Source organism: Saccostrea echinata, unplaced genomic scaffold, assembly GCF_033153115.1.
Source record: "Saccostrea echinata isolate AGI-Se365-2 ecotype Australia unplaced genomic scaffold, CSIRO_AGI_Sech_v1 ptg000028l, whole genome shotgun sequence".
Classification (NCBI taxonomy): domain Eukaryota; kingdom Metazoa; phylum Mollusca; class Bivalvia; order Ostreida; family Ostreidae; genus Saccostrea; species Saccostrea echinata.
In genome coordinates, this window is record NW_026889777.1 from 16,624,460 (window position 1) to 16,650,352 (window position 25,893).

The 25,893-nt window shown below is 31.5% G+C and overlaps 1 protein-coding gene across 1 annotated transcript; it reads right to left on the minus strand.

Moving 5' to 3' along the window:
- Positions 1-264: 264 nt before the first annotated feature.
- Positions 265-25,501, minus strand: LOC133193576 (atrial natriuretic peptide receptor 2-like). Its single transcript, XM_061329537.1, has 20 exons — positions 25,204-25,501; positions 20,873-21,033; positions 19,659-19,796; positions 17,315-17,450; positions 14,997-15,088; positions 14,195-14,365; positions 10,644-10,709; positions 9,344-9,421; positions 8,278-8,382; positions 7,253-7,324; positions 6,737-6,884; positions 5,360-5,521; positions 4,297-4,465; positions 3,883-4,032; positions 2,818-2,941; positions 2,501-2,569; positions 2,131-2,305; positions 1,692-1,790; positions 1,106-1,197; positions 265-327 (listed from the first exon to the last, which is right to left on the minus strand). The coding sequence occupies exons 1-20, from the start codon at positions 25,499-25,501 to the stop codon at positions 265-267; spliced, it is 2,568 nt and encodes an 855-aa protein (XP_061185521.1).
- Positions 25,502-25,893: the final 392 nt, after the last annotated feature.

A 25,893-nucleotide genomic window follows, 5' to 3' on the forward strand; every position in this document is an offset into this window, starting at 1 on the left:
TGAAAAACTTTGTATTTTCTTTAGGAATATTTAGTTTCATTTTTATGATTATGATTTTACGAATCAACAATTAAGAGCCCGAAAAGCTACAGTCACAGACAAGTTACATGTATTAACTTAAAATATCACAATGTAGAACATGCAACAACAATTGATAAAAACATTTATTAAAAAAGTATTTCAATAGTCTTTTCATCATCTGTTGTCTTCTGGTGTCTTTATTCCAACACTATATGCGATAATTCGCAATAATTCCAGGAGCCTTTAAATTATCCCTGGTTGTGACGTAGGAGGTATCAGCCAATACGTCTTCATGATACCTTTACCCTGAAATACAATGATATGTACGCATTGTAAGCATAGAGGTTTTATTTGTTTATATTAACAATCATGTATTATTTCAGCTTACCATTACTAATTACAGGGAAAATGGTATGTTGAGAAAATTTATATTTATTGAGTCACCAAGAAATGTTTTTATGTTAATCAAATTAGCATTTTTTCTATAAACATAAAATCTTTGCACTGGTATCGGAATCTTAAGAACTTCAGAAGAAGGTAGATTGTATTATTGCACCCCTTTTAAGATTAGTTCACTCAAATGACACAACGTTAGATACCGATAAAGGGCTTCAAATTTAGACCTATACTCGGCATTCAGGGCCATTGGAGCATTGTGGCATCTTTGTCGTACCAATTTCTGTCGTAACATGGGGTCTCGTTTTTAAAGTCTTACCCGAAAGACGCGCAACTTTCACTTCAATGCGCTGATGGCTTGGCAAAGGAACGGCTGCTCCTTATTCTTTGTTTTCGACTTAGGTTCGTCACGGCCGGGGCCCAAACCCACGACCTTCGTGTTCTACCAACTAAGCAGCCATGAGGAAGACTTTTTGTCGTATTGTGTTATTCTGAAGATTGCGCTAACTTCTTGTAACCTTTATGCAAGGTGTGATTGCATACATTTCAAAATATTTCATAAGATTTATACATACGTACAGTACAAATATTATTTATTCTATGTTAAAAAACACTATTCTGTATCTGGAAGTTATTTCCTCACATTTAATTAAAATTAATGTGTGGATATGAAGATGGAAACCCTTGCCTTAATCTGTAATTCCCCTCGATCTTCTAGAAAGAATTCGGGATTTCTGTACAATAAATTTCTTGTGCTTTCGCTGATATGTATTTTCATTGCTGTTATTAAAAAAATTCCAAAATTAAACATTTTAATTTCAATTTTGTATATATCAAAGGTAATTATTATGTTCTTCACAATCTAAAATTGTATGGCACTAAAATTTTGTCAGTTAATAAGTTTTACATAATTGAAACCTTATTTATAATTAAATGACATGTGTCTTCTGATATTGGTCGCAAAATTAGATTTAAACAGTAATTTTTCAATTTGCAAATAAAAGATATTTCTATTAGTTGTTATATAGAATTTCCCCTTTTCTAAACGCTTTGATTAATTAACACGTTATCAAGAAAACGTTGTCGAAAAAGTGAATCAGTTAATAACTATGCAAATCTCAATTGTCAGAATTTGGAATATGAATGCACTAGACAAAAAGAATGTCACTTTTTTTTCAATTGTGATAGCCTTTCAAACGGACGTAGAAAATAAAATTTTGTTTCTTTTATTCACATTAATAGCAAAGTTGATTATAAGTTGATACTAATACTACCATCTCCGTTTGACTCCATTCGTGACGCCGTGTTGACAGTGTCCCCAAACAGACAGTATCGAGGCATTTTACGACCAACCACTCCAGCACAGACTGGTCCTGTTGGAGTTACAGCAATTATATACAGTTTTTATCTGACAACTAGTTACTGTTGATCCAAAGATCACTTTATCCGTTCTTTAAACTTGTAAAATTTGAATTATTATTTAATTTATTTAATTTGAAAAAAAGATATTAAAGAAAGGGTTTTTAAAAGCCACAGCAAACGTTCATGTCAAAAAATAGATGGAAAAATTCAAAATCAAAACCAAATTTTAAAAAAACAAATTCTTTAAATACATATTCTTTCAAAAGTAAGAAATTTTCTATTATGGTATGTATTTCAAATGACATGTAGTACATCTGGCTTCTAGGAGTGATTTTAAAAAAAACTGTGTACCAGAATGTATTCCAATCCGAGCGCGCAAAGGCATGTCTGGTCGGTGTCTGATTTTAAAATTTTTTACGCTCTCTAAAACAGATAAAGCCATTCTCGCTATTTCTATTGAATGTTGGTCACCGTTCCTCTGGGGCAGACCAGACACAACCATGTAGGCATCGCCAATAGTCTCAACCTAAAGCATGAATAATACAAAAGGAAAAAGAGTTTGGAAGAAAATCTACGGAAACATTGTCAAAATGATATTTTCCATTCATTCTCTATTTTCTTTTTATAAAGAATGATGTGAAATTACGTAGTTAACAGGTAAAAACAGTTTCAGATATTGACCACATAAACAATTGACTGTGTTTATAATATGTATTCTTACCTTGTAAACATCATAATTGTCGATAATTCTGTCAAAACAGGTATACAGGTCATTTAACAGATCGACTACCTACAGAAGAAATTAACTATGTTCAGAAATCATTGTTGTTGTAAATCATTTTTGTAATCTTACACTTTATATATAAAAAAATGATTTACCTATAGCATCATTAGATTTGTAAAAAAAAATCTTATATATTCATTTATTCAAATTTATTCTTCGGTGAATAATAAGTATCATGTAAAGGATAAGATTATTTTTCTCAATAAATGATCGAACAAATTCAAGCTAGAATTCTGTATTTATGCTACAGTGACCTGCATGGGTGTGCTCTCAGACGAAAGTTGGGTAAAACCAACAATATCACTGAAATATATGGTCACACATGCAAAAGCTTCTGGATCTACGACTCGACCACTCTTAAGCTCAATGGCAACGCTTCTAAAATGAACAACAATCGTAATTATGTTAAAAGATTTTTTTTAATGTTTATTTTTTTCACTTTTTAATTTAATGTTTTAAGAAGTTTTAAGAACATTTTTAGTCTTTAGTACCAGAACATTCAAATTCAAAGCTAATAAATAATTAAGTTAGCTTCCATGTCAGTTTTATTGTTTTATCAAATAAAAATACATGTGTCATGGTGGTTTATGATTTGGAATAATTGTTTAGTAAACCTTCATTAACAATTATCATATTCATAGAAATTGTATCGTACAGTTTGAAATAAATAAGATAATTCAGTCAGTGGATTCTCTGTTTTCTATTAATGACATCAATTCATTTAAGAAGAATGCATGAAATTATTTTTATAGTTTTTTTTAAATATTTTAATCAGATATATACACTTCTTGAGATTGAGAAGTAGGCTAAGTCTGTTGAGCACTATTGTTTTATCAATCCGATATGATATTTCAAAACGACAGAACCTTATTTTCAATCTTTTTAATTGAAATACACAATACATAATAATACAAACATAAAATATATGAAATGAACATAAATCTTGTCATTGTGGCATTATTTTTCTGTGAGAGAGAGAAAAAAGGAGGAGTGAGAGAAAGAGAGAAAATGAATGTTGAGGGATGACAGATAAAAGGAGGGAGATTACTGATTATAAAGACTGACTTCATTTATGTTTAGTTTGAAGCAAAGAAGACCATTTTTTGCCAGGAGGTGTTAAATTAATTTATTTTATTGTATTCCTTGGCTTTTTATGTCAATGAATTATAAAGAATTTGAAATCATTTAGAAAACCATGGATAGACAGGCCATAGACAAATCCTGTAAATGTAGTGCTTGATGGACATATTTAAATATTTTGATGCTATTGAATTTCTTATTTCTCCAAATATGAAAATTTGACAATCTGAATTTGGTACCTCGGCAGAACTTGGTATAGTAGCTCCTCAGATCTCATTTTCTCCTCTATCAAGTTCTGGGTCCTCTCCTCTACCAAACCCTCAAGGTTATCTGCGTACTCCTCCATCCGAGACAAAAGGGTGTCAAGTAACTTGTCACCAGATTTATTCCTTCAGAAGAAAATTTGGAGACTAATGAAGGACTTAGAATTAATACGTAGAAAGTATTTGATATTCAGGACCAGTGGCATAAAAAAAACTTGAAACTAATTAACTATTATCTTACAGTGATTAGGAAATTAGTTTATTCAAGAAAGTCTTAATGTAACCAAATCCAGGACGAACACATGATACGTATATTATTTCACTTTTTTTAGTAAGTAAATGAATAAATCAGATTTCCTAATGTAGTCTATATGAATTTTTCAGCTTTACCAATGTAATCTACGTGAATCCTTTCGAATGGCAGCGAAGGTGGGTCTCGCTTTAGGATCTTCGTCCCAGCACCTCTTCATTAACATCTCCATGTCTTTGTCTATTTCCACCATATCTAGTCTCGGCCGAAATGGTGTTTCGTCGAAGTCTTTAAGCTTTTCTAATATTTCTTGAATGAAGCATTGTAATTTTAATCTTCTTACATCCTGATGTAATCTTACAGTGACTGAAGAACTAGAGGGATCAGGTTTTTCAATAAAACTTGTTTTACAGTAAACGGAAATTAATTGTCAGTTTTGAATCATTCCTAATATAGTCCAATATATACTTAGAGGACATGTTCAAAATAATGCTAAAATTGAATTAGAACAACTTTATTTTATGCATTAAAAGTAAAAATAAATCTATAGAATATGTTTGAAAACGGTATGTCAAATTAAAGCAAAAAATACGATGTTGTCCAGGAATACAATAATGAAAATATTTTAACGGTATAACTTCAATTCTATTTTTTCTATTGACTTTTCCTGACATCATGGATTTGGAGAAAATTATGAAAACAAAGCATGAAAATAGTAACTTTATTTTAAGAAACGTTCAATAAAAGCATTTTTTAAAAATTCTCAATGACCGTCTATGAATTTCTTTGTCGGCTAGGTGCACATCTTTTGAAAATATTAAAACGATCAAATACTTTAAACACATTGCTACGTGTCTTCAGGCAAATTATTTATGTTCAAGGATTTAACACTCTCTATCGGTAAATTTTCAAGCCTTTTAAAACACAAGATAAATAAATAAACTTTGAAGGTATGCATAACGTATTTTTGACTAAACATTTCTGCAATTAGGATTTTTTATTAGCTGCAGTCTTTCAAACAGATCACAAATCATCTATGAAGGATATTAAGCTTTTTAAAAACTGCAGAAAGTAGTGCCTTCACTTTCAGGATATTAAATTGAAAAGTGAGAAATAATGCATTGTAACGTCTAAGTAACATAAATTATACGTCCCAATTATATGTTTATATTTATACTTGTTAATATGTATGTACACACACACCTTCCAAAGTCAAAAAGTCTTTATCATCCTCAAACGGTTCTTTCCGAGACAGAATTTCATACAGTATTATACCAAAGCTGTATATGTCAGCGCTCTGCATTTCCCAAATTTCTCTCTTTAAAGAATGTTTTCGGAGCATCTCCGGGGCCAACCATAGACATTCTAAAAATAAGATTTTACGAAAATGGAATTCAAATTGATTTGTCTCATTGTGTTTTAAGAGAAAATTTTATATTTGATATGAACGCCTTACTTTAAAAAAGTCTCTGTTCTACACTGATTTGACGCTATTTTTTTTTTCAAAGAAATCTCTCTACTTTTTTATCATTGCCAAGTATACACTCTTATATATATATTTTTCTTTACATTGTACAGGAACGTCCTTTGGAGTTTGTTAAACATTTTCAAAAGAGAAAGGACAATAAAGACTAAAACTCCTTTTGACCTTGGTATGGGGGTGTCTCTCAGAACGATACAATTGTTCAGAATAAAAGAAAATATTGTCATCTCTGTTACAAATTGAGTATTGATATTAAGTGATGATATAAAGAGGTCACAAGAAGGTCGAAAAATCTGTCAGTTTTTTTTTTTAATTTACTCATTTTTTGTTTGAATTTTCATTAATTTTGAAGAGTATTTTGTTTTAGAAAACGCAAATAACAAGCTTGCATATCTACCAAATTCAAACACTTCATGCACAAGTGTCAGATGAAATATGGAGATAACGAACAGTATTCAATCTCAAAGTCCATTTAAACAACAATTTGGGAGCAGAGCAAACATGGAAGTCTGTCTCTATGTTTTCCAAAATAAAAAATATCTCCAATTTAATGAAATTTCATCAGAATTGATTGATTGATTGTATGTTGTTTTACGTCCCGTTTGAGAACTGTTCACTCATATACGTCACCAAATACCGGCGAACGGCTACAAAGTTAGATTTTTACTCAGCACTCAGGGCCAATGAGCAGCGAGGAATCTTTGTCGTGCCAACGTATGCCTAGGTTTTTAAGGTTTCATCCAAAAGACCCTAAACTTTCATTTCAAAGTGCCGAGCACCTGTCAAAGGAACAGTTGCTACCTATTTTTTATCGACCTCAGTCGCAGTCGGGATTTGTCATCAGAACTGAGGTTATTTGGTAAAATGTTCTACTTTATCACCGTCTTTTGGCTTCTGTGTATGCTTTGAATCAAAATAAATTCTTACTATAAAGCAAGCATCATTTACATTTCAAAGTCCGAAGCTATCTGAATTTTAACCCTGATTTTTATGTTTTAAAAAAGTGGCTAAATCCGGAAATTTCCATACCTTGTCCTTTACATTACATTGCATAGTAAAAGTTTGTACCGTTTTGTTATATATATTACAACCCTCACCTTCACGACAATCGTCAATATCGAAATCTCTGATGGACCGAATCCCATAATCTGTGACTTTGAGAACAAATCTACTATCGATGACGCAATTCTGGCTATTAAGGTGACCATGGAATCGTATACTAGAGGAATGAATATACTCCATTGCCTTGATGAAAAATAAAATTATCTTCATCGGCAAGCATGAAGTAATATTTCTTTTCTTAATTTTCTACACATATTTTAGGAATGAATATACTCCATTGCCTTGATGAAAAATAAAATTATCTTCATCGGCAAGCAAAAAGTAATATTTCTTTTCTTAATTTTCTTCACATATTTTTATCTGACATAAGTATAATTAAGACAATCAGATTATGTATATTAATAAACGAAATTCAACACGGAGAATTTATAAATATACAACATATTTATAATCTTTATACGTCTCTTCAGATTCCATGATTGTCTGTAAATCATTCATCAAAATCAATATGTTTTATTTATCAATGTATTAAAAGAATAATTATATATTACCTGAATTATATCACATATCAGAGAAATGCAGAACTCCACATTCAATTTGAAAGATTCGTTGCTCAGGATATCCTGGAAAATTACAAATTTGTGTCATAAATGAAGTACCTATATGTCAGTATGATAAATGTTCAGTCTAGTTTAAACTTATGAAGATTCTTTAACAAACAATAAAATGCAAATAAGAGATTATATAACACAGAAACTGTCATCATCAGCTTAGTAGGCAACTACAATGTTTGCTTCAAACATTAAGTAGTAAAATGTAATTATGTTTTTGTTTCAATAATGTCATCAAATATTGGCAGTAGATGTGTTGTTTTTTTCTGTTTGTGTACAGCATGTAGCAAGTCAGATATTTTCTTTACATATCTTGGTAACATAAGCCAGACTTATAAGTCTCTTTCAGAAAATTTCATCATAGCAGAAAAATCTTATGCTTTCATTTCAGTATTAAAATTTGACAATACACACAATGATAACTTCATGAGAACCTCCATTCATTAATAAAGTGTGTACCATGTATCAGCTAAAGAGAAAAGTTTATGGTATGGTCTTTCTTTAATCTGAATATTTTCTATCTGCACTTCTGTAATACCGTATTCAATATCTATAAGCTTTTAATTCTTGCTGTACAACATCACAATTTATAGAAAATATTTTTGGCAATAATAAACTTGTTTGATATTCTTTTTATTGTCACGGATTTTTTTCCTGAAGAATTAGATTGATCCGAAATTTTACTCAACATGAAAAATAAGTACCTTTAAGTTATTATTATCAGTAAGTAAGATACATTATTGTTTAGTGAATTAAATATTCAATAAAAACATCCCAATTTAACTTTAAGAGAAACTGTATTGATGCAAATCTAAGTATAGCAAATTTTCAAAGGAACTTACATAACTAAACAGTATAGATTATTGTAATTCAAACAAAATTTAACAAATGGACAAATTACTTCTAATCGTTAGTACAGTGGATAGAGTTTTCAATAACTCTTTTTCTACAATGTGTGGTCTTACTCTTAGTTCACCACGTGAGCAGAATTCTGTTACTATAAATACTCCTGAATCACTCTCAGTAAGTCCGATGAATTTCGCCAGGTTGTGGCAATTTACATCTCGAAGCTAAAATAAAATATTGCCTAATTGGTACAGGAATAAATAAAACAAATCTATAAGGCGCCGTTTTGGTATTTATTGCTATATAATGATATCACATATCACCTTTCAAAAAGGTGACTTCACCTATTCAAAAGAGTATTACCACTCATTCAACTAGAATAAGTGATATCACATATTCGTATAGGTGGTATCACCTTTTTGATTTGGTGATATCACCTATTTGATTTGAATTTAGGAACAACTGTCTATTTTTTTATGATGTGATCAAGCAATTGGCTTGCGTGATAATTGGAATAAACACCAAAGGTCTGATTAGGAAAATAAATAATAAAACTATCTGGATAATGCAATATGATGAAAATAGGATAGTGCTAATAAATATGACTTAACAATTAGAGATTGTACAATAAACTTGCTAATTAATTAACAGAGTCCATTGTGGATTTTCTAAAGTCTACCCAATTTTAGTCTAATATTACAATAATCTAAAGAAAGGAACTCTAACCCACACGGATTCATAGCCCCAATCAATTATTTAATTCTTCTATTTTGTCTGGAATGGTTTTTGTTTTAGATTTTTGTCATTCCAATTATCGGAAATAACACTTGAGTCTAACATACATTATATTTGCAAAATGATATTTAAAAACACAAAGAAACTCAACTTTTAAAATAATATTGTAAGAAAAAAAAGAAAGAAAAGAAATGAAATGAAAAACTATTGATTTTTGTCCAATCTACCTTTGATCTTAAAATATTTTCTTCAAATCGTACAAAATGAAATATAAAATCTAAAATAAATTTGGATATTGATTTATTACATACAATGTAGTTATTTTGTCAATCTACAACAAGATTGATGCAAGATATTGCACTTTATACGAATCCGTATTTGTCAACTAAAACCCTGAGTAAATGACATCCTTAAAATAAACATTTTTTTCATTTAGGAGGAAAAAAATACCTGTAATAATTCCATAAAGACTCTCCGATTCGTTGTAAAATGTTTTCGTTTTGATTTTGATAATGAAACTTTGGTTCCCTGTAGGAAAAAAAGACCAATGAAAGTTACATAATGAGTCAAAATCAAGTGTTTCTATTAAGATATCTGTATCTACATTTCGATATTGAACGCTCGTATTTGGAATGTTTCGGGTATACTCATTTACGTAATACAAACTCAGCGTTCAATAAAACGCCAAGATATTGAACGCTAAAATTCTTTAGACTTTTAGTAGTTTTTCATTATATACTATTTATTAGCTATATAATAAAATGCTTTCTTTGGTACAGGAATTAATGTCGCAGCTATTGCAGAAAAAATACATAATCCGCGTAAGCGTAACACTGCAATAGCTGCGACGTTAATTTCCGTACTAACAACCCAAGAAAGACATTTATTGTTTATATTTATATCTTTATAAATAATCATTTAAAGTAGGGTTAAAAAGATTGATTATTGTACTATTGATATGTACGTCATTGTACGTTTAATTGATGGAACAACCACTGATCAAGAAATCCGTACAGGTGATATGCCTAGTGTTGTTCACGAACTGATAAATGGCAAGTGTTTTCTTTAGAAACAAAGGAGAAAATATTCAGTGGATGTAAATATATGTATTTATGCAGCCCATCTACAACATAGGTCTTTGTTATACATGTATATAAATACATTTATGTTCACTTGAGATTCAAAATGCCTCATGCCTCAGGTGGAGCTCGCATATGAAGAGTACTCCCAAAATCCGTGGACAAAAATTAATTGAATGATTGTATAATGTTTAACGTCTCATTCGAAAATTTTTCACTCATATAAAGACATCACCATATACCTGTGAAGGGCTTTAAATTAAGATCTATGCTCGGCACTCAGAGCTATTTAGTAGTGAGGGTTCTTTTCGTGCTGAGTGACCCCTATACCGTGACACGGGAATTCGATTTTTGAGGTCTCATCTGAAGGCTTCTAGCGCCGGATGCCAGGCAAAGTAACAGTCACTATCTACGTTGAAGTCTTAGATTTTACGCCAATCCGGGCCTACCGATCATGAAGCGAACGCCCTACCACTCATGACCAGTGGACAAAAATGAAAGTAATGTCAACTACAATAAAATATAACCCTGCATGTTTCGTAAAGAGGTGTCCCCAAGTTTGCGTTGGTTCCAGGGACTTACGCGCATGAACATGTTCTCATATTGTTGGTGTTTTGGCTTATAAACCAAGCAATTGTTTTTAGTTTTAGAAAATAAAATAAAAACCATACCTTATAGTATGCTATACGTAATTCTTCTTTATCCAAAATGCTCACACAATCTGATAAACCTTTTAACTGAAAAAATGATAAAGCATACTTGATCATTAAATCATCTGTCTCATTATAATCATGTTATTTTTTAATTGATTGAGCTCCAAGACAGACTTTTCCCTTATTTGTGACTTAAAGGGCCTTAAGTGAATTACCAAATTTTAACATGCTTACTGTACTCTTCACAGTGGTAACGCTTACAGTGAAAAGTAGCCTTACTTTAAGTTTTCAGTAAGAATAAAATACAATGTGATAAGTACAAAACACAATTTATTCAGTTCCAGTTTTCTACTTTGGAAAAAGGTTTTCAATTTAGCCGTATGTCATAGATAATGAAAAAAAGTTTCAGAGAACATGCATTTAAAACTCCTACAGAGTGTAAAAAAAATATTTTACTTTTGCTTCCGATAGACACAGGCTTGAGAATCTGGTGTTTACATTCGAAGACTGTGTGATGTCCTCCCAAGGAATCTTCCACCAATTACTAAACAACTCAGAGTCTCTCTTCATTTTTCTGTGAAAATGTCATTTATATTATAGAGTTGTTAAAGAAAACATACTTCATTTAATATAATATTGATATGGATCTCAAAAATTGTAATGGTGTGCAAGTGTAAAGAAAAAAAATGTAGTTCCAACTTCTAAAGCCATCATTGATTTGTAGTTTAGATTCTTGATATGGTCATTCATATTTAAAATGATAGATTACCAAAAATTTGAAAACTGTCTAAGATACTCTGTCGTAGCTAAACATTATGGTATGCGTCAACACTAAATATAACAACGACGAAAAATGTAATAAACTGAGATTATTAGATTTTTCGTTGTTACATTTTACGTCAAGATTAACGCAGAAGGTAATAACGCAAAATATAAAAACTAACTCTTTTGAAATTATTACATTTGACCTCGATGCAAAATGTAATAATGCGAAAAACGAAGTCAATTAATTAATCCGAGAACTTTAAAATTGGATAATCTACGTGTAAGAGTGTGCTAAACACAGATGAAGATTTACCTATTAACCATAGATATGAGAAGGATTGTGAGATGATTTATATTTTATAGATAAACATTCATTACTGTATTTATTTATTTAAAAAACATTACTTACATATAATGTGTAAATCATCTCATGATATATTAATCAAATTTTAACAAAGACAACCATATTGTGAATTTTAGACATTCACATGATATATATGTTTCATACACTCAAGAATACTTTATTATTTTTAAAAAAATCAGTTGAAATTCGCAAGGTGGGGGATGGTTGAGTGGGGTGGGGCTAATTATGCACAATTATAAGCAGACCTATTCTTTGCATTTTTATGAAGCAAAATTTATTCAAAAAGGACTACAGGAAAAGAAAAATTGCCTTTAATTTGTACATTTTGATATATTGATGTCGCTTAATAGATTAACAATAATAGTATTTTAATTCATATGTTGATTCGATACAGCACATTGAACTCTAAATGAAAGACATCATAGAGTCTGGCATATCTGTTTCATATTTGAATGTTTTACTGGAGAAAAACACTGATTGCATACTAAAACTAAACTTTATGATAAATTTGATGACCTCTTTTCTATTTATCATCAACTTCCCTTATATATGTAGTAATATACCATTATCTGCTGCATATGCCATTTATGTCTTCATGTTGATTCGATACGCAAGAGCTATAATATGCACAATTTCAGAAAAACCAGACAGGCTACTGACAAATAAATTGATGATACAATGACCTTGATTGCAAATACAATCTGGTGTTTGGTAAAACATTGACTGACTATTTCATCCAAATTGTTAGGCCATAGTTTTCATAACGAATTGTCTACAGATTTCTTCATTTACTCGATCAGGACAAGGGGCATACGGTGGGTATGACAGGTCGACAAGGGAATTTGACTCCTCCAAGGTGCCTGATCCCTTCTCTGATGCTTTCAATGGTCCGTGTTTGCTCTCCTCCCAATTGTTTTACTTGATTGGAATTTTGTGCATGAGTACTGTTAATGTGTTATCATCAAAGAAGATATTTTACAAGGATAGTCAATACATACAGCAGAAAAATTTGTATGTATACTAAAAGTGGAGATTACACATGGATTTTAAAACAGAAGATGATATACATGGATATCAGAAACAGGAAATAACACACAGAAAATATTTTTTCTGTATTCTAGAACAGAAGAAACACTACTGTATACTAGAAGAATAGAAGAGAATATACCAGTTTACTACAAACCGAAGATAATTTACATGTATACAACGAAAAGGAGACAATTCATCTGTATACTATGAACAGAAGATAGTTTCCCTGTATAGTATGGACTAAGATCTTTATTCCACGAACAGAGGATAATTTAGCTCTACTGTGCGAACAGAAGATATACAAGTTTTCCTATATAATACGAACAAGAGATAGTTCACCTGTAAACTACGGAATTTGATCTGTTTTTCTACAAACAGAAGATAATACGAGCAAGAGATAGTTTACCTGTACGGCTGTAAAGTTTGAACAAGAGATAATTTACCTGTATAGTACGAACATGAGATAATTTACCTGTAAACTATGAACATGGTGACACAGAAGAGCAGGATGACGACAGAAAACACTACGGATAAAACTCTAACCAGTACGCTCTCTACAAAGAAAAGAAATTTGCAAATTTGAACTTTGTTTTTTTCCCTAGATTTATCACTAATTATGCATTTTTTTTCTATATTCATTTTGTTAAAATCAAATATAAAACAATCTTTGTTAGGGAACAAGAATTACGATTTTGAAATTGCTTATCAGAAATAAAACTACTACACAAAATTCATGTAACTTTTGCTCTGGAGACCCTCCTATATAAAACTACAATTAAGAAACTTATTTTTTCTGTCAAACATGACAATAGCAAATCCCTCCTTTAAAATAACTTACTTATCTCCCTGTATCATTTGCATTGCTACCATATTTCGAAATCGATCAAGAAGATCAACTGAAGGTCATTTAGATAAATTGATATACTCGTATCTCCGTATTAAAAATTCATTTACATATGAATTATTCAATCTTCAATCAAAATATTAACAATATCGTATTTCTCACATAAGATTTCTTTTATCAGTCCCCTACCGGTGAATCCGAAGGGGACTATATGTTTCCTCTGCGTCTGTCTGTCTGTCTAGCTGTCTGTCTGTCTGTCTGTTCCATTTGGTTTTCCGCACTTTTTTCCTAAACGCTTGCAGATATTGAGCTGATTTTTGGTATTTAAGTGTATCTTCATGAGTTACAGAACAAATTTGCATTTCGTTCGGCTTCATTAATTTTTGACGGAATAAGGACCTTTTCAATTTTTAAGGGTTTTCGCATTTTTTCCCTAAACGCTTGCAGATATTGAGCTGATTTTTGGTATGTGACTTTATAGATCAAGTTTGCATTTCGTTCCGCTTCAATTTTAACGGGAACCAGATTACACTTGCCAGTAGGCGACTAGTATTGCTAATGCAATACTCTCAGAATGCTTGTTCTCTTTACAGTATTACCTTCACTGTTGAAACATTCTGGTGCATCACCCAGGAAGCCACAAGGAGGACTGTTTGCTGGTGGACCTCTGTTATTTGGCCAATGGATTACATTGGAGTTAGTAAATTGAAAGAAGGTAGCCGTACCACTCCCAACAATCTACAATAAAGATAAACTCAAAAAGGTGAGCCACACCATTCTTAACAACTTAGGATGAAAATCAACTGTAAGAAACAGCGACAATCCCATCCACCAATAATGAAAGTAAACTCAAGGAAGTCGGCTATACCAGTTCAATAACATATGCTGAGGAAAACTAACAGGGATCGAACTTAAATCTAATAAAACAATACAAATTGAACATAGAGAAAATGCAGATCCCTGGAAATACCAGAGGTGGGATCAGGTGAAATGGTGGAGTAAGCATCCCCTGTCGACAGATCTCAGTGAGCCCTTTGTCTTGATGAAAGGTAACAGCGCTTAAAACGGACCTCTGTTAATTTCAGTGGTAGGATCAGGTGCCTAGGAGGAGTAATCATCGCCATGAGCCCCATGAATTGATCAGGTAAACGGAGTAATCCTTACTTAAATTAAGTATGAAAACAAGGGCCTCACGACGGTATTTTGAAATCCTTGTAGCCTGTCTCGGTTTAGAAATTGATTGTACTCAAAGCTAGCTCTTGAGTATCGAATAATCTGGGAGATATAACCATCATAGGTGATAGAAATATTTCTTATCCACATGTTGAGGTTCCATATACATCTGTTTTAAACTATACCAAACACTTACGATAAAGTCTCCGGTATCTGGATCTAAATCAAGTAAGGTCATGTACACATCTAGATCGCCTTTGGCGTCGATGTGAAGTTGTCCATTGATACCTGTTCAATATTTGAAAGTTGTTTGATTTTATATATATATATATATATATATATATATATATATATATATATATATATATATATATATATATATATATATATATATATATATATATATATATATATATATATTAGGGATGGCAACGAATATTCGAACATTCGAATATTCATTCGATGAGTTGATATTCGAATATGAATTTAAGATTCGAATATTCGGTGTTTTTCAGATTTCATAAAAAAAGTACTGTGATTGATAAATTTTGATTAGAACAGTGCTTGAATTATCCCTGTTTAATTTACTAGCGATCAAATTCGATCGCCTGATTTCTTCCATTACTTTCTTATCTTATAGATCTACTAAATTGCATGTATTTTGTTTCGAGTAAGGTGTTAAAGAATTGTACAATCACAATGCTTTATGTATAAAACAAAACGTACTTTTATAGTTTTTTATTTGTAAGATACGATCGGATCTGAATCGAGGACAACAAAATGAAATCTTAGAATGTCTCAAAGGCGTGAAGAGTATAAATTAATTGATCATTGAATGAATAATTAATATATATATTGATATAATAAAAAATATCAAATGGAATTTATTATTGTACACCTACAAAAGTTTTCATACAATTTTACTTCCAATATAAGTATTCCACAGGCACTTGGGGTCTGGACCCCCTCCCCCCTTTTCCATTTTTTTTTCTTTTTAAATATGGGGTCGAGTCACCTTTTTCCTATTTTTGTATTCTAATATGCACTATATGTTATCAATAATGTAACTCTTTTGTCTCTATATGCTGTTTTTAAATATACCGTTTTCGACTGATACATAAAAAGAGAGAAGGCTTGCAACTCTTTTCACGTCGTCTGCCTCACCTCGCTTAAACTTCGCCTGATTATTTATCTAAAGCATAAGAACACATGGAATATGCATACATCAATAAATTTGTTACACATTCTTCTTCCTTTTTATATTTCCATTTAATTTTTATGTGCCCCCGATTTGTAAATATTTCGATTAAATCAACCGCATCTAGGGTAAATTTTGTTGATGTGCACTAGCTGGGACGGAAGTGTCCGGTATTTTCGGGCGTCATCATTAAGTGTAATGTCATTCGGAACTTTAAATGAAAGAGGGAAAAAATCCCGAATTTTCTCTTCATAATATATGTAACGGTAAGTTTTGTGTATATCAAGATAGCTCTAACTAGCAGATTCTAATGGACGAAGATTAACATTTAACATACGACTTAGACAACCAAATTTCTCAATATTTTTATTTCAAAGCCTGGATTTTTTTTTTAATGCAGAACATTTGTAAAGTTAGAGTTACCGTTATTGCACTTCCGTCCCAGCTAATGCACATCAACAAAATTTACCCTAGATGCGGTTGATTTAATCGAAATATTTACAAATCGGGGGCACATAAAAATTAAATGGAAATATGAAAAGGAAGAATATGTAACAAATTTATTGATGTATGCATATTCCATGTGTTCTTATGCTTTAGATAAATAGTCAGGCGAAGTTTAAGCGAGGTGAGGCAGACGACGAGAAAAGAGTTGCAAGCCTTCTCTCTTTTTATGTATCAGTCGAAAACGGTATATTTAAAAACAGCATATAGAGACAAAAGAGTTACATTATTGATAACATATAGTGCATATTAGAATACAAAAATAGGAAAAAGGTGACTCGACCCCATATTTAAAAAGAAAAAAAAAACGGAAAAGGGGGGGGGGGTCCAGACCCCAAGTGCCTGTGAAGTATTCCTACGCTAAACCTTTCCTGAGAGTAGGATGATGCATATTTAAAATAAGACAAATTTTATTAATTTTATCGAATATTCGAATATATTCGAATACTTTCATTGAATATTCGAATATGAATTATTGACAAAATTGACATCCCTAATATATATATATATATATATATATATATATATATATATATATATATATATATATATATATATATATATATATATATATATATATATATATATATATATATATATGAAAATAAGAAGTGAAAGTATATTTTAATATTAGTATATTTGGAATGCAATCTCTTTGAAAAAAATGTTGCTTTGATTAAAAGTTCTAAATTTTACGATACGTTTTAGCTAATATTTTTCTTATTATTTTTATTTTCATAGAGGATTTCGGGTAATGATGATAAATATCGAAATCAACATTCCTGGCCTTTTTGTTCTTTTAATCATCTTACCTTCAAAGGTTCTATTCCAGATTCGTTTATTTATTTGAGTGCTATCTCTATAATCGTCTCCGTCCTCAATTGTCTCCTTTAGAGCTTCCCCATATAAGAGGAAGGAGTTATAAAACGCCATCACATGAGGATTTATCTATGTGTAAGCCAATTAAATTTAATCCAATTCAATGTCTTTAAATGAAAAAATTTGAATAAAATATATTTCAATTGGTAATCGTGGATTCCTCTTAATTAGATGATAAACTCAGTAAAATTAGGATGATCGTCAACGTAGAACATCAAAAATTTATGGGAATTTTTTTTCAAAATTATGAAAGCAAGTAAGCCATTCGAACAATTCAGCTGATTTGCAGTGTTCTGATAATAACATTTTGACACTGTGCCTAGATAACTACCCAGTCCTATGTATTTGATTCCAAACTTGAAAGTTTTTTTCCACGGTTAGTCTTATCATTTCCCTGTTTAATTAAGAAATATTGTGCTTTAAGGTATGTCACTCCTCTGTTTTTGAGCAAAGTTACGGCAGAACCTCATATTCCAGAATTATCAATTATAATTAATTTTTTGTTACTTGATCAACATAAACAATGACACTTATAAAATATTCAATTTAAAAACTGCTAAAAAAAAAAAAATATGGAGAATCAATAAGAAAGAAGATTTATGGTGGACTGTTTCTTGTGGCGGAAGGATATTTAGAAGAAAATTATCAAAATTTACACATTTGTTTTCTTCAATATCTTTAAACTTTAGCCCTACATTTTTTACTCACAGACATTTTGACGATAACTTATTACATGCCAGGAATATTCAATGCAGGTTTCAAATGATATTTTACGAACACAATTTACAAATTTTTCATAACATTTTTCCAAATATTGCTGATTCACTTGAATAGAAAAAAAAATCCAGACAAAATTAAACTTGTTCTCAGCCTGAAATGTGCTTTATTTGGCCCATTTTATCAAAATTTACATCACTTGGACCAGAATTTTATTTCATTTAAAAAAAAATAACACGATATTTCTAAACCCATCACCACTAAAGACACATAAATCTTAATATAAGAAAATAACATTGTTTACAGTTTTATACTCAAAATATGATATCCTATTTGTGCAAAAAGGTCACACAATAAATAATGCGCATTCATTGATATTTTGTTAATATATTTTAAATAGACCATGTGACATAAAATAAGAATATATTTATTGCCATTTTATCTGAGGTTTGGGTGTTTGATATAAAAAGTACAATTTTACTGCAAAATGGTCAAATGTATTTGTTCAGTACTGTTGCTCAGTTAATAGCACACACCAATTTTCTTTTAAATTTTGCGTCACGCTTTATATGTAGATAACTAAATTCATACTTCTGGAAAAATCCTTAATATAACCAGAGTCAGGAGGACATACCTCAAATTAAAATTTACAGAGAAAGAATTACTTATAAATAAATATATCGTAAATTTAATTTTTACCTTACGTTAACATTTGCAGAATGATTTAAGTCCCTTATCAAAAAACTACTCCAAAGATTGAAATTGGATATATATACAAAATATTACATCAGTAACATCAAGATATAGTTATTGAGTTTAGATATCTTCATTATGTCGATATCTATATGTTCTGTAGTTAATCTGTCAACCTTTTTTTGAATATTCACCCGTCTCCATTTATCAATTTTGACAATAATGGCAGTTTGAAAACACCAAATAGTGGTTGACAAGAGAAAAAAAGTGAAACCTGGAGTCGGATATGAAAAATGTTTGTTTGTTACCATCTAATTTTTTTGTATACAAATCAAATTTTACTCTATGGGGTATTTTTTGTGAGGGAATTAAAGTGTTTTGCACAAGTAAATGTAAGGGCAAAAAGTGAGTTTACATATTGAAAAAAAGGTCTGTTTGAAGTTTGCAATTGGAAAGTTACAAATCAACTGTTAAACCTTTCCGTCCCTTCTGGTATTTGACAAATCATCCTGCGGAATGTTTTATGCAAAATTAGTATCGTTTCTAAATGTTCCTATTAATTTGAACAGCCTTCTTTTGTGAAACTAACTGGGAAAGACCAACAACATTCTGAAATTCAAGAGTGCTTTTGCGCACCAATCTGCAATTACAATTGTATATTAATTATTGAGAATAATAATTATTTGAGAACAAATGTACTTTACTTTTCTTAAAAAATGTAATGGCACTCATCTACAAAAAGATGTCCATAAAAGTTTGGATGAGCTTTTAATAATTATATACATTTATTTCACTTTATCTCTCACCTTATTATAGTTAGAAGATCACGATTACTTCATCAATTTAATGGTTAGATTTAACACTCACGTCTTCCCGCTCTTTGTAAGTGTAGTTGTAGAACTCCAAAGACTCGTTTTTCAGCTTGACTTCAAATTCCTTATATTTCCTACTGCTTGATTTATAGAGACTGACGACAAGCAAGGATTCGTAAGCCTTCTTAACATTCTGAAATCATTTGAAATAAATACATTCATACATACAGATGGACAGACAGACAGATACACAATTAGGTGCACACACACTACATCTTAGATACAGACATGCTTGCCTTTTTTCTGTTTTGCATTCTTGAAATTAACAAATTAATAGAAAATAACATTACCCCCCCCCCTTTTTTTTTTTAAATATTGTGTTGTTTTCATTAAATGGTATTTTAGAATAGCATAGTCGTTAATTGTACTCTTATATCTATAAGATAAAAATACCTGTGGCAATTTTATGCATATTTTTTTCCTTCTCATCTAAAGTTATAATTTTAAAAGTTCCAAAATCTTAAACTAAATGTAGGACAACCGGCATGAATCATACTGTTAAGAAACATATACCAAAGAGCTTAAAATTAATTAAAAAAAAAGGTTTACTCTGACCCAAAACGTTAGTCTTACAGCAATTTAAACCCCTCGTCGACAAAATTTTAAGTACGTGTCCATTCGATGATTTTTGATAATAAATAATATATTAACTCTGTTCACAAAACTGATATTTCAACAAATCATAACCAAATGTATGTGTCAAGATACTGAGGAATCATCACTGTTCGTGGGGTACCAATGTTCGTGGTTTTCCTGGGGTACTTTACCAACAGATTTACAAATTATCCACAAACTTTGACTTCTCCAACTATCAATTAATTGAATTTAGTATTACCGAAAACCAACGAAATTGCGTCCACTCGTATGTACGAAACTAAAATTTCGATTACTCACGAACATTGACTCCAACGAATTAAAATGATTCCGCAGTAAATAAAAATTTCTTTGAAATTCTTAAGCATACCTTGATTTTATTATAATTTCAACTTACACGTATGTAAAAATTATTGTCTATATCAAAAATGAATTCCAAATTAATTAGGGTGGTTACATGTAGAAATATATGATTTACTTAAAATCAGATCCTTGATCCGCTCCTTTTTTTTTTTTATTGTCGCTTTGTGTAGCGACAATAAAAAAATAAAGGAGCGGATCAAGGATCTGATTTTAATCAGATTGTGATTTACTAGTAAGTATTATAAAATTAACCTCGTCGTTTTCGTCGTTCTTGTTCCAAGCAATATCCCCAGTTACAAACCCATGAAAGGCATAGAAATACAGGAAAACGTAATCTCCATCAGTCATGCCCATTGAATGTGCCATCAACATCAAATTTCTGAGAGCCACACTGTCACTGGTGATGATAAAAACTGTAAAAAAAAAAAAGTAAAAAAAAAGTTTGTGTGTCTCTTTCTTTCCATTGCTCGACTGATCGAACACATAATCAAATTCAGATCCATGTATACCCCTTGAGGTTTTGTTGGCTTCGATGAGTATGTCTTTGTATCCTTGTCGTTTATCTGAGGAAAACTTAAGAATGGTAGAAGTCAGTCCGGCGTCTATAAGCTGTGTGTTTACATGATTCGCTATGATCCAATTCAAATGGTAAACAGTATGAACAAGGCGTTTTCCTGCATCATAGAGAATTGCTATATCAGTCCAGTTGAAACGTCCGAATAAATTTATGTATACGTTACCAAGATGACCAAAACTGTACGCCATTCTAGTCACTGTGTTGTAGATTTCTTTGTTGTCTAATACTTCTGAGGCTGCACTTGCTCCAAATACAGGGATTTTCCAGTAAGAGGCCATTCTTCCTATGAACTCCATTGGTTCGCTGCAGGCTAGAAATATTAATTATTTCGTTGTTTATGTAGCTGTAAGAACTGAAATCTCTTTAGTCAGTTTTTTTTACTGATAAATATTAGTAGAGATCTGTACGAATAAATATATTTTCTTTGTTAATATATATGAATAAAAATAAAATAAGTGAGCATGATAACCCGGCCGGTACAGATGCCAAAGCTTAAGTGACTACTAGGCGACATGTTAGTAGATCTGCTTGATATCGTTTGAGAGAATAGATGCACAATCGGCTTTGGGAAATTAGAGCACAAAAGGGTCACTCCTTTGTGGGTTTTTTTTTCAAATAAAGACATCGAAAAATTTGACTGCAGTAGGCAAGACGGCAATATAAATTTACTCGTGTCGATGAGGCAGATTAAAATACTGAATGGTGCATTAGCAATTTTGTCTAGTGTAGTCTGCTTCAAACATCGGTATACCTAAATTTTTTTTTACATTTATACAAGAAATCTAGGCCATTCTGTTCAAAACAGGTTTGAAATTCCTGTAACTGAATTTTGAAATTGAAATCGGCTAAGCATAGTACTGCAGTCATGCTTATCCAGTATCTCAGTATTGCTTGTAAATACATTCAAGAACATGTTGCCTATCTGCTTGTTTATTCCTTATCAAGATCTGTATTAAGGATGAAAATATTTAAGATTTTAAAAATTGGTTTTCTCTGCAACATGCAGAAGAACGCAGAATATTAACTCCTACCAATAAAGGGATATCAAAACGAAGATTGAAATGTAACACATTCATTAGTTGAAATGCGACACGGGACTGCTGGTGTAAAGACGAGTAATAAACCCGTAAAATAATGAACGAGAGTCATTTTTCAAGGTTGAAAACGTTGAAAAAGTACCACACAGCCGTAGAGAAATGTAAGTTGTGTAGAAAACGAACCCTAGGGGTCAATTCTCTACATGTGCAACCTATAAAAAATGACCCCCGTTGAAATATGACTTCCATCACAACTGAGTGATACAAAGTTTATATAAAGAAAAGGTGATTGATAACAAGATTGGATTCTTAACGTTTAATTCTCTTGCGTTTTTCTGACGAACGTTGGAAGAACATGCAATAAAAATGTAATAAAAGATGATATATGTGTTTAAATCTATTATACATATTTGGATATTTAATTAGAGACAGACACTATCTAATGGCAAACTAGCAAAAAATTATGATAAACGTGATGACTTCTACAATTTTATCGTACATTTCCCTTATTTATGTAGCAATATACCATTATCACCTGCATATGGAGTTTATGTCTCCCAGTTGATTCGATACACGAGAGCATTTCTACTTATTAACAATTTCTAAAACAAAGCAAGCTATTGACAAAAAATTGATAATACAAGGATATCAACAGTCTCGTTTTGTCAGCAATTCGCAAATTTTATGGTCGACACAATAACCTTGTTAGTATATATAATCTATCGTTAAGTCGAATATTGACTAACGTTTTTATACAAATTGTCAGGTCATGATTTTCACACTGAATTGTCTACGGATTTTTCGTTTGCCCGATCATTCAAATGAGCAACAGCGGGTGTGACCGATCGACAAGGGATGCTTACTCCTCCATGGCACCTGATTCCACCTCTTCTTAAAAGCTCCATGTTTGCTCTTCCCCAATATAATGTTCAGATGGACATTTGAACCCGATTTCTGGTCGTTATCTTCAGATTCCACCTATTGAGTTTTTAACACTTAATAAAATTCGCACGATAGGCATGTCACAGTGCATATTGATTAAAACTGTTATCTTAATCTTTCTCTTTCATCCGATTCATATTTTGATATTTTGCTGATTATAAACGTTTATTGCCCACTAACAATTAGACTATTGACAAACGGCACGACTATCAATCGGTCACTTCTTACATGAATTTATGTAGTAAAATTCTACAATCACCTGCATATGGTGTGTAAGTTTCGAACTTATTCGGTACACTAGAACATGCTCTGAATACGGTCAACTTTTAAACAGGCAAGATACCGACAAATAAGATGATGTATCAGGGCTTTCAACAGTTTCAATCAAAGTCAGCATTTCGAAAATTTCTTGGTTATTTTAATGATTTTGTAAGCAAATACATTTATTTTTTCATTTTTTTTTTTTAATTTTACAAGGTTATACATTTTGTTATTTTAGAATCTAACAAATTTTAACAGAAATCCATGAAAGCTATAACTTTTATAAATACGGAATATAATTCAGTTGTATGGTGCCGTACAAGCAAAGAAAAAAATATATATAATTTTTTGGAAAAAATGTACAGACAAATAAGGTTATGATTCTGACAAGTTTGTTTTTCGTTCGGACGAACTACATATTTGGGTTGACAAATAAGTTCTTCCTTCGCACAAATTAAATACACTTAGAAGAAAGTAGATTACATCGATTTTGAATTTTCCAGAAGAACTTGGTATTTGCTTTGACAACTTAGCGAAATATATATTTGTTCAAACAGATTTGATGTTTCCTCTTTAGGATTTATCATTCCTCTGATAAAGGAAAGCAGGAATGAAAATCAAAGATGGTACATGGATTATAATTGCAGTTTGAGGACGAAATATGGATATCTGCACGATCATGTTTTATTGACTCCATTCCTTTGCGGTTTCTGGGGACACCAAAATTTTGAATTCAAATATGTTTTATTCAATCATCGTGATTAATTCTTGTAGGCCCATTGTACTACGGGGTTTGGGAATGCATTCCTACTGTTTCAAGAATAGAGTTTTGCTGTAGACGCTATTGTATATCATTTAAACAACTCCCCACCCTCACCCCCACACACAATTTCTGATGCAGTTTGGTGGAAAGTGTACCATGTTGTTGCACTAAATGCAACAATCTCTATGAGTTCTGGAGCACACTCAGATTTGGAAATATGCCGAATCATTTAAAAACCTAATAAGTACATGTAAATATTATTAGATACAGTAAAACTCAAAAGTTATCTACATCTCTTTCATGAGTAGGTGTTCCAATTCTCAATATAAAATCTCACTGTCTAATAACCGTCACGGTAGCTCTGTCAGTATAGCGCTCGCTCCGTGACCGGAATGTCGTCTGTTCGAATCACGGCCACGACTGACCTAAGTCGATAAAAGAAAATAGGTAGCAACTGTTCCTTCGCAAAGCGCTCGGCACTTTGAAGTGAAAGTTGCGGGTCATTCGAAAGAGACCTTAACAACCGAGACCCCGTGTCACAGTAGGCGTTGGCACGATAAAGATCCCTCACTGCTCAATGGCCTGAGTGCCGAGTAAAGGTCCAAATTTGAAGCTTTTCACCGGTATATGGTGAAGTCTCTATATGAGTGAAAATTCTCGAACGGGACGTAAAACAACATACAATCAATCAATCACTTTCTAATTAGAGATATTTCCGGAAAAAAACTATTCAATGTGTTTAGAAGAAAGATATGAGTTGCATATCTGTTCAATTCTGTAATCAATATGAATAGATACTCATCGAATATACGTATAGTAATTTTAAGTCCTAGCTTACTATATCAAATATTATGGCCACACGCACATATTCTGAGAAATATTTATATAATTTGAAATTACATTATTATAAATAGGTATATTGAGCCTAAATCAGATTATCGCTGATGCTTTAGGTCCATTTAAATTTTTTTTACACGATGTCCAATATCTGTTTTATACGTACTTGGTCCAATAATTGCATTTATTTTTCCTTCATGGTACATCCTAGCTGCAGCTGTTGCAAAAATCCCAATGAGTTCTGGAACACACTCAGATCCAGAAATATGCCGAATCACTTCAACGTCAAGTTTATCTCCAACAGTTTCATTCAGTCTCTTAATCCCTAGCTCTATCGCTGGTCCAGCACGATGAATTCCAAATGGTAACGTTTCATCACCAATGAATAGTCCGATGATAACTTTGCTCTTTTGCGATGTTACAAGTAGACTAAATTGCAGGAGAATGTAAATAACTAGCATCATCAATGCATCTGCTTAACCCAAAGACAGACAAATCCCAACTAAAATCTAGAAGGAAAATCTTTTGTTCTTAAATAAGTTCCACTTGTTTGCCATTTTACTCTTTGAGATGATACTCTAATGATCAATTTGATACCCATACCCCAGTCATAATCGAGTTATGTCCTTATTAGGGGATACATCTTAGTACTCTAAACTTAAAATTGAACGACTTCATGATATCATTAAGTAATGTAAATCAAAAACACTGTCGGATATTGTGATACTATAATATCAAGGTGACCTAATTAATAGTTCTTTCAAGAAGATCGTTACTGACTTTGCTTCACTGGCATGTCTTTAGCAATTAAGGTCTATTTCATCACTTTATTACCATATATTTACGTGAAAATAAA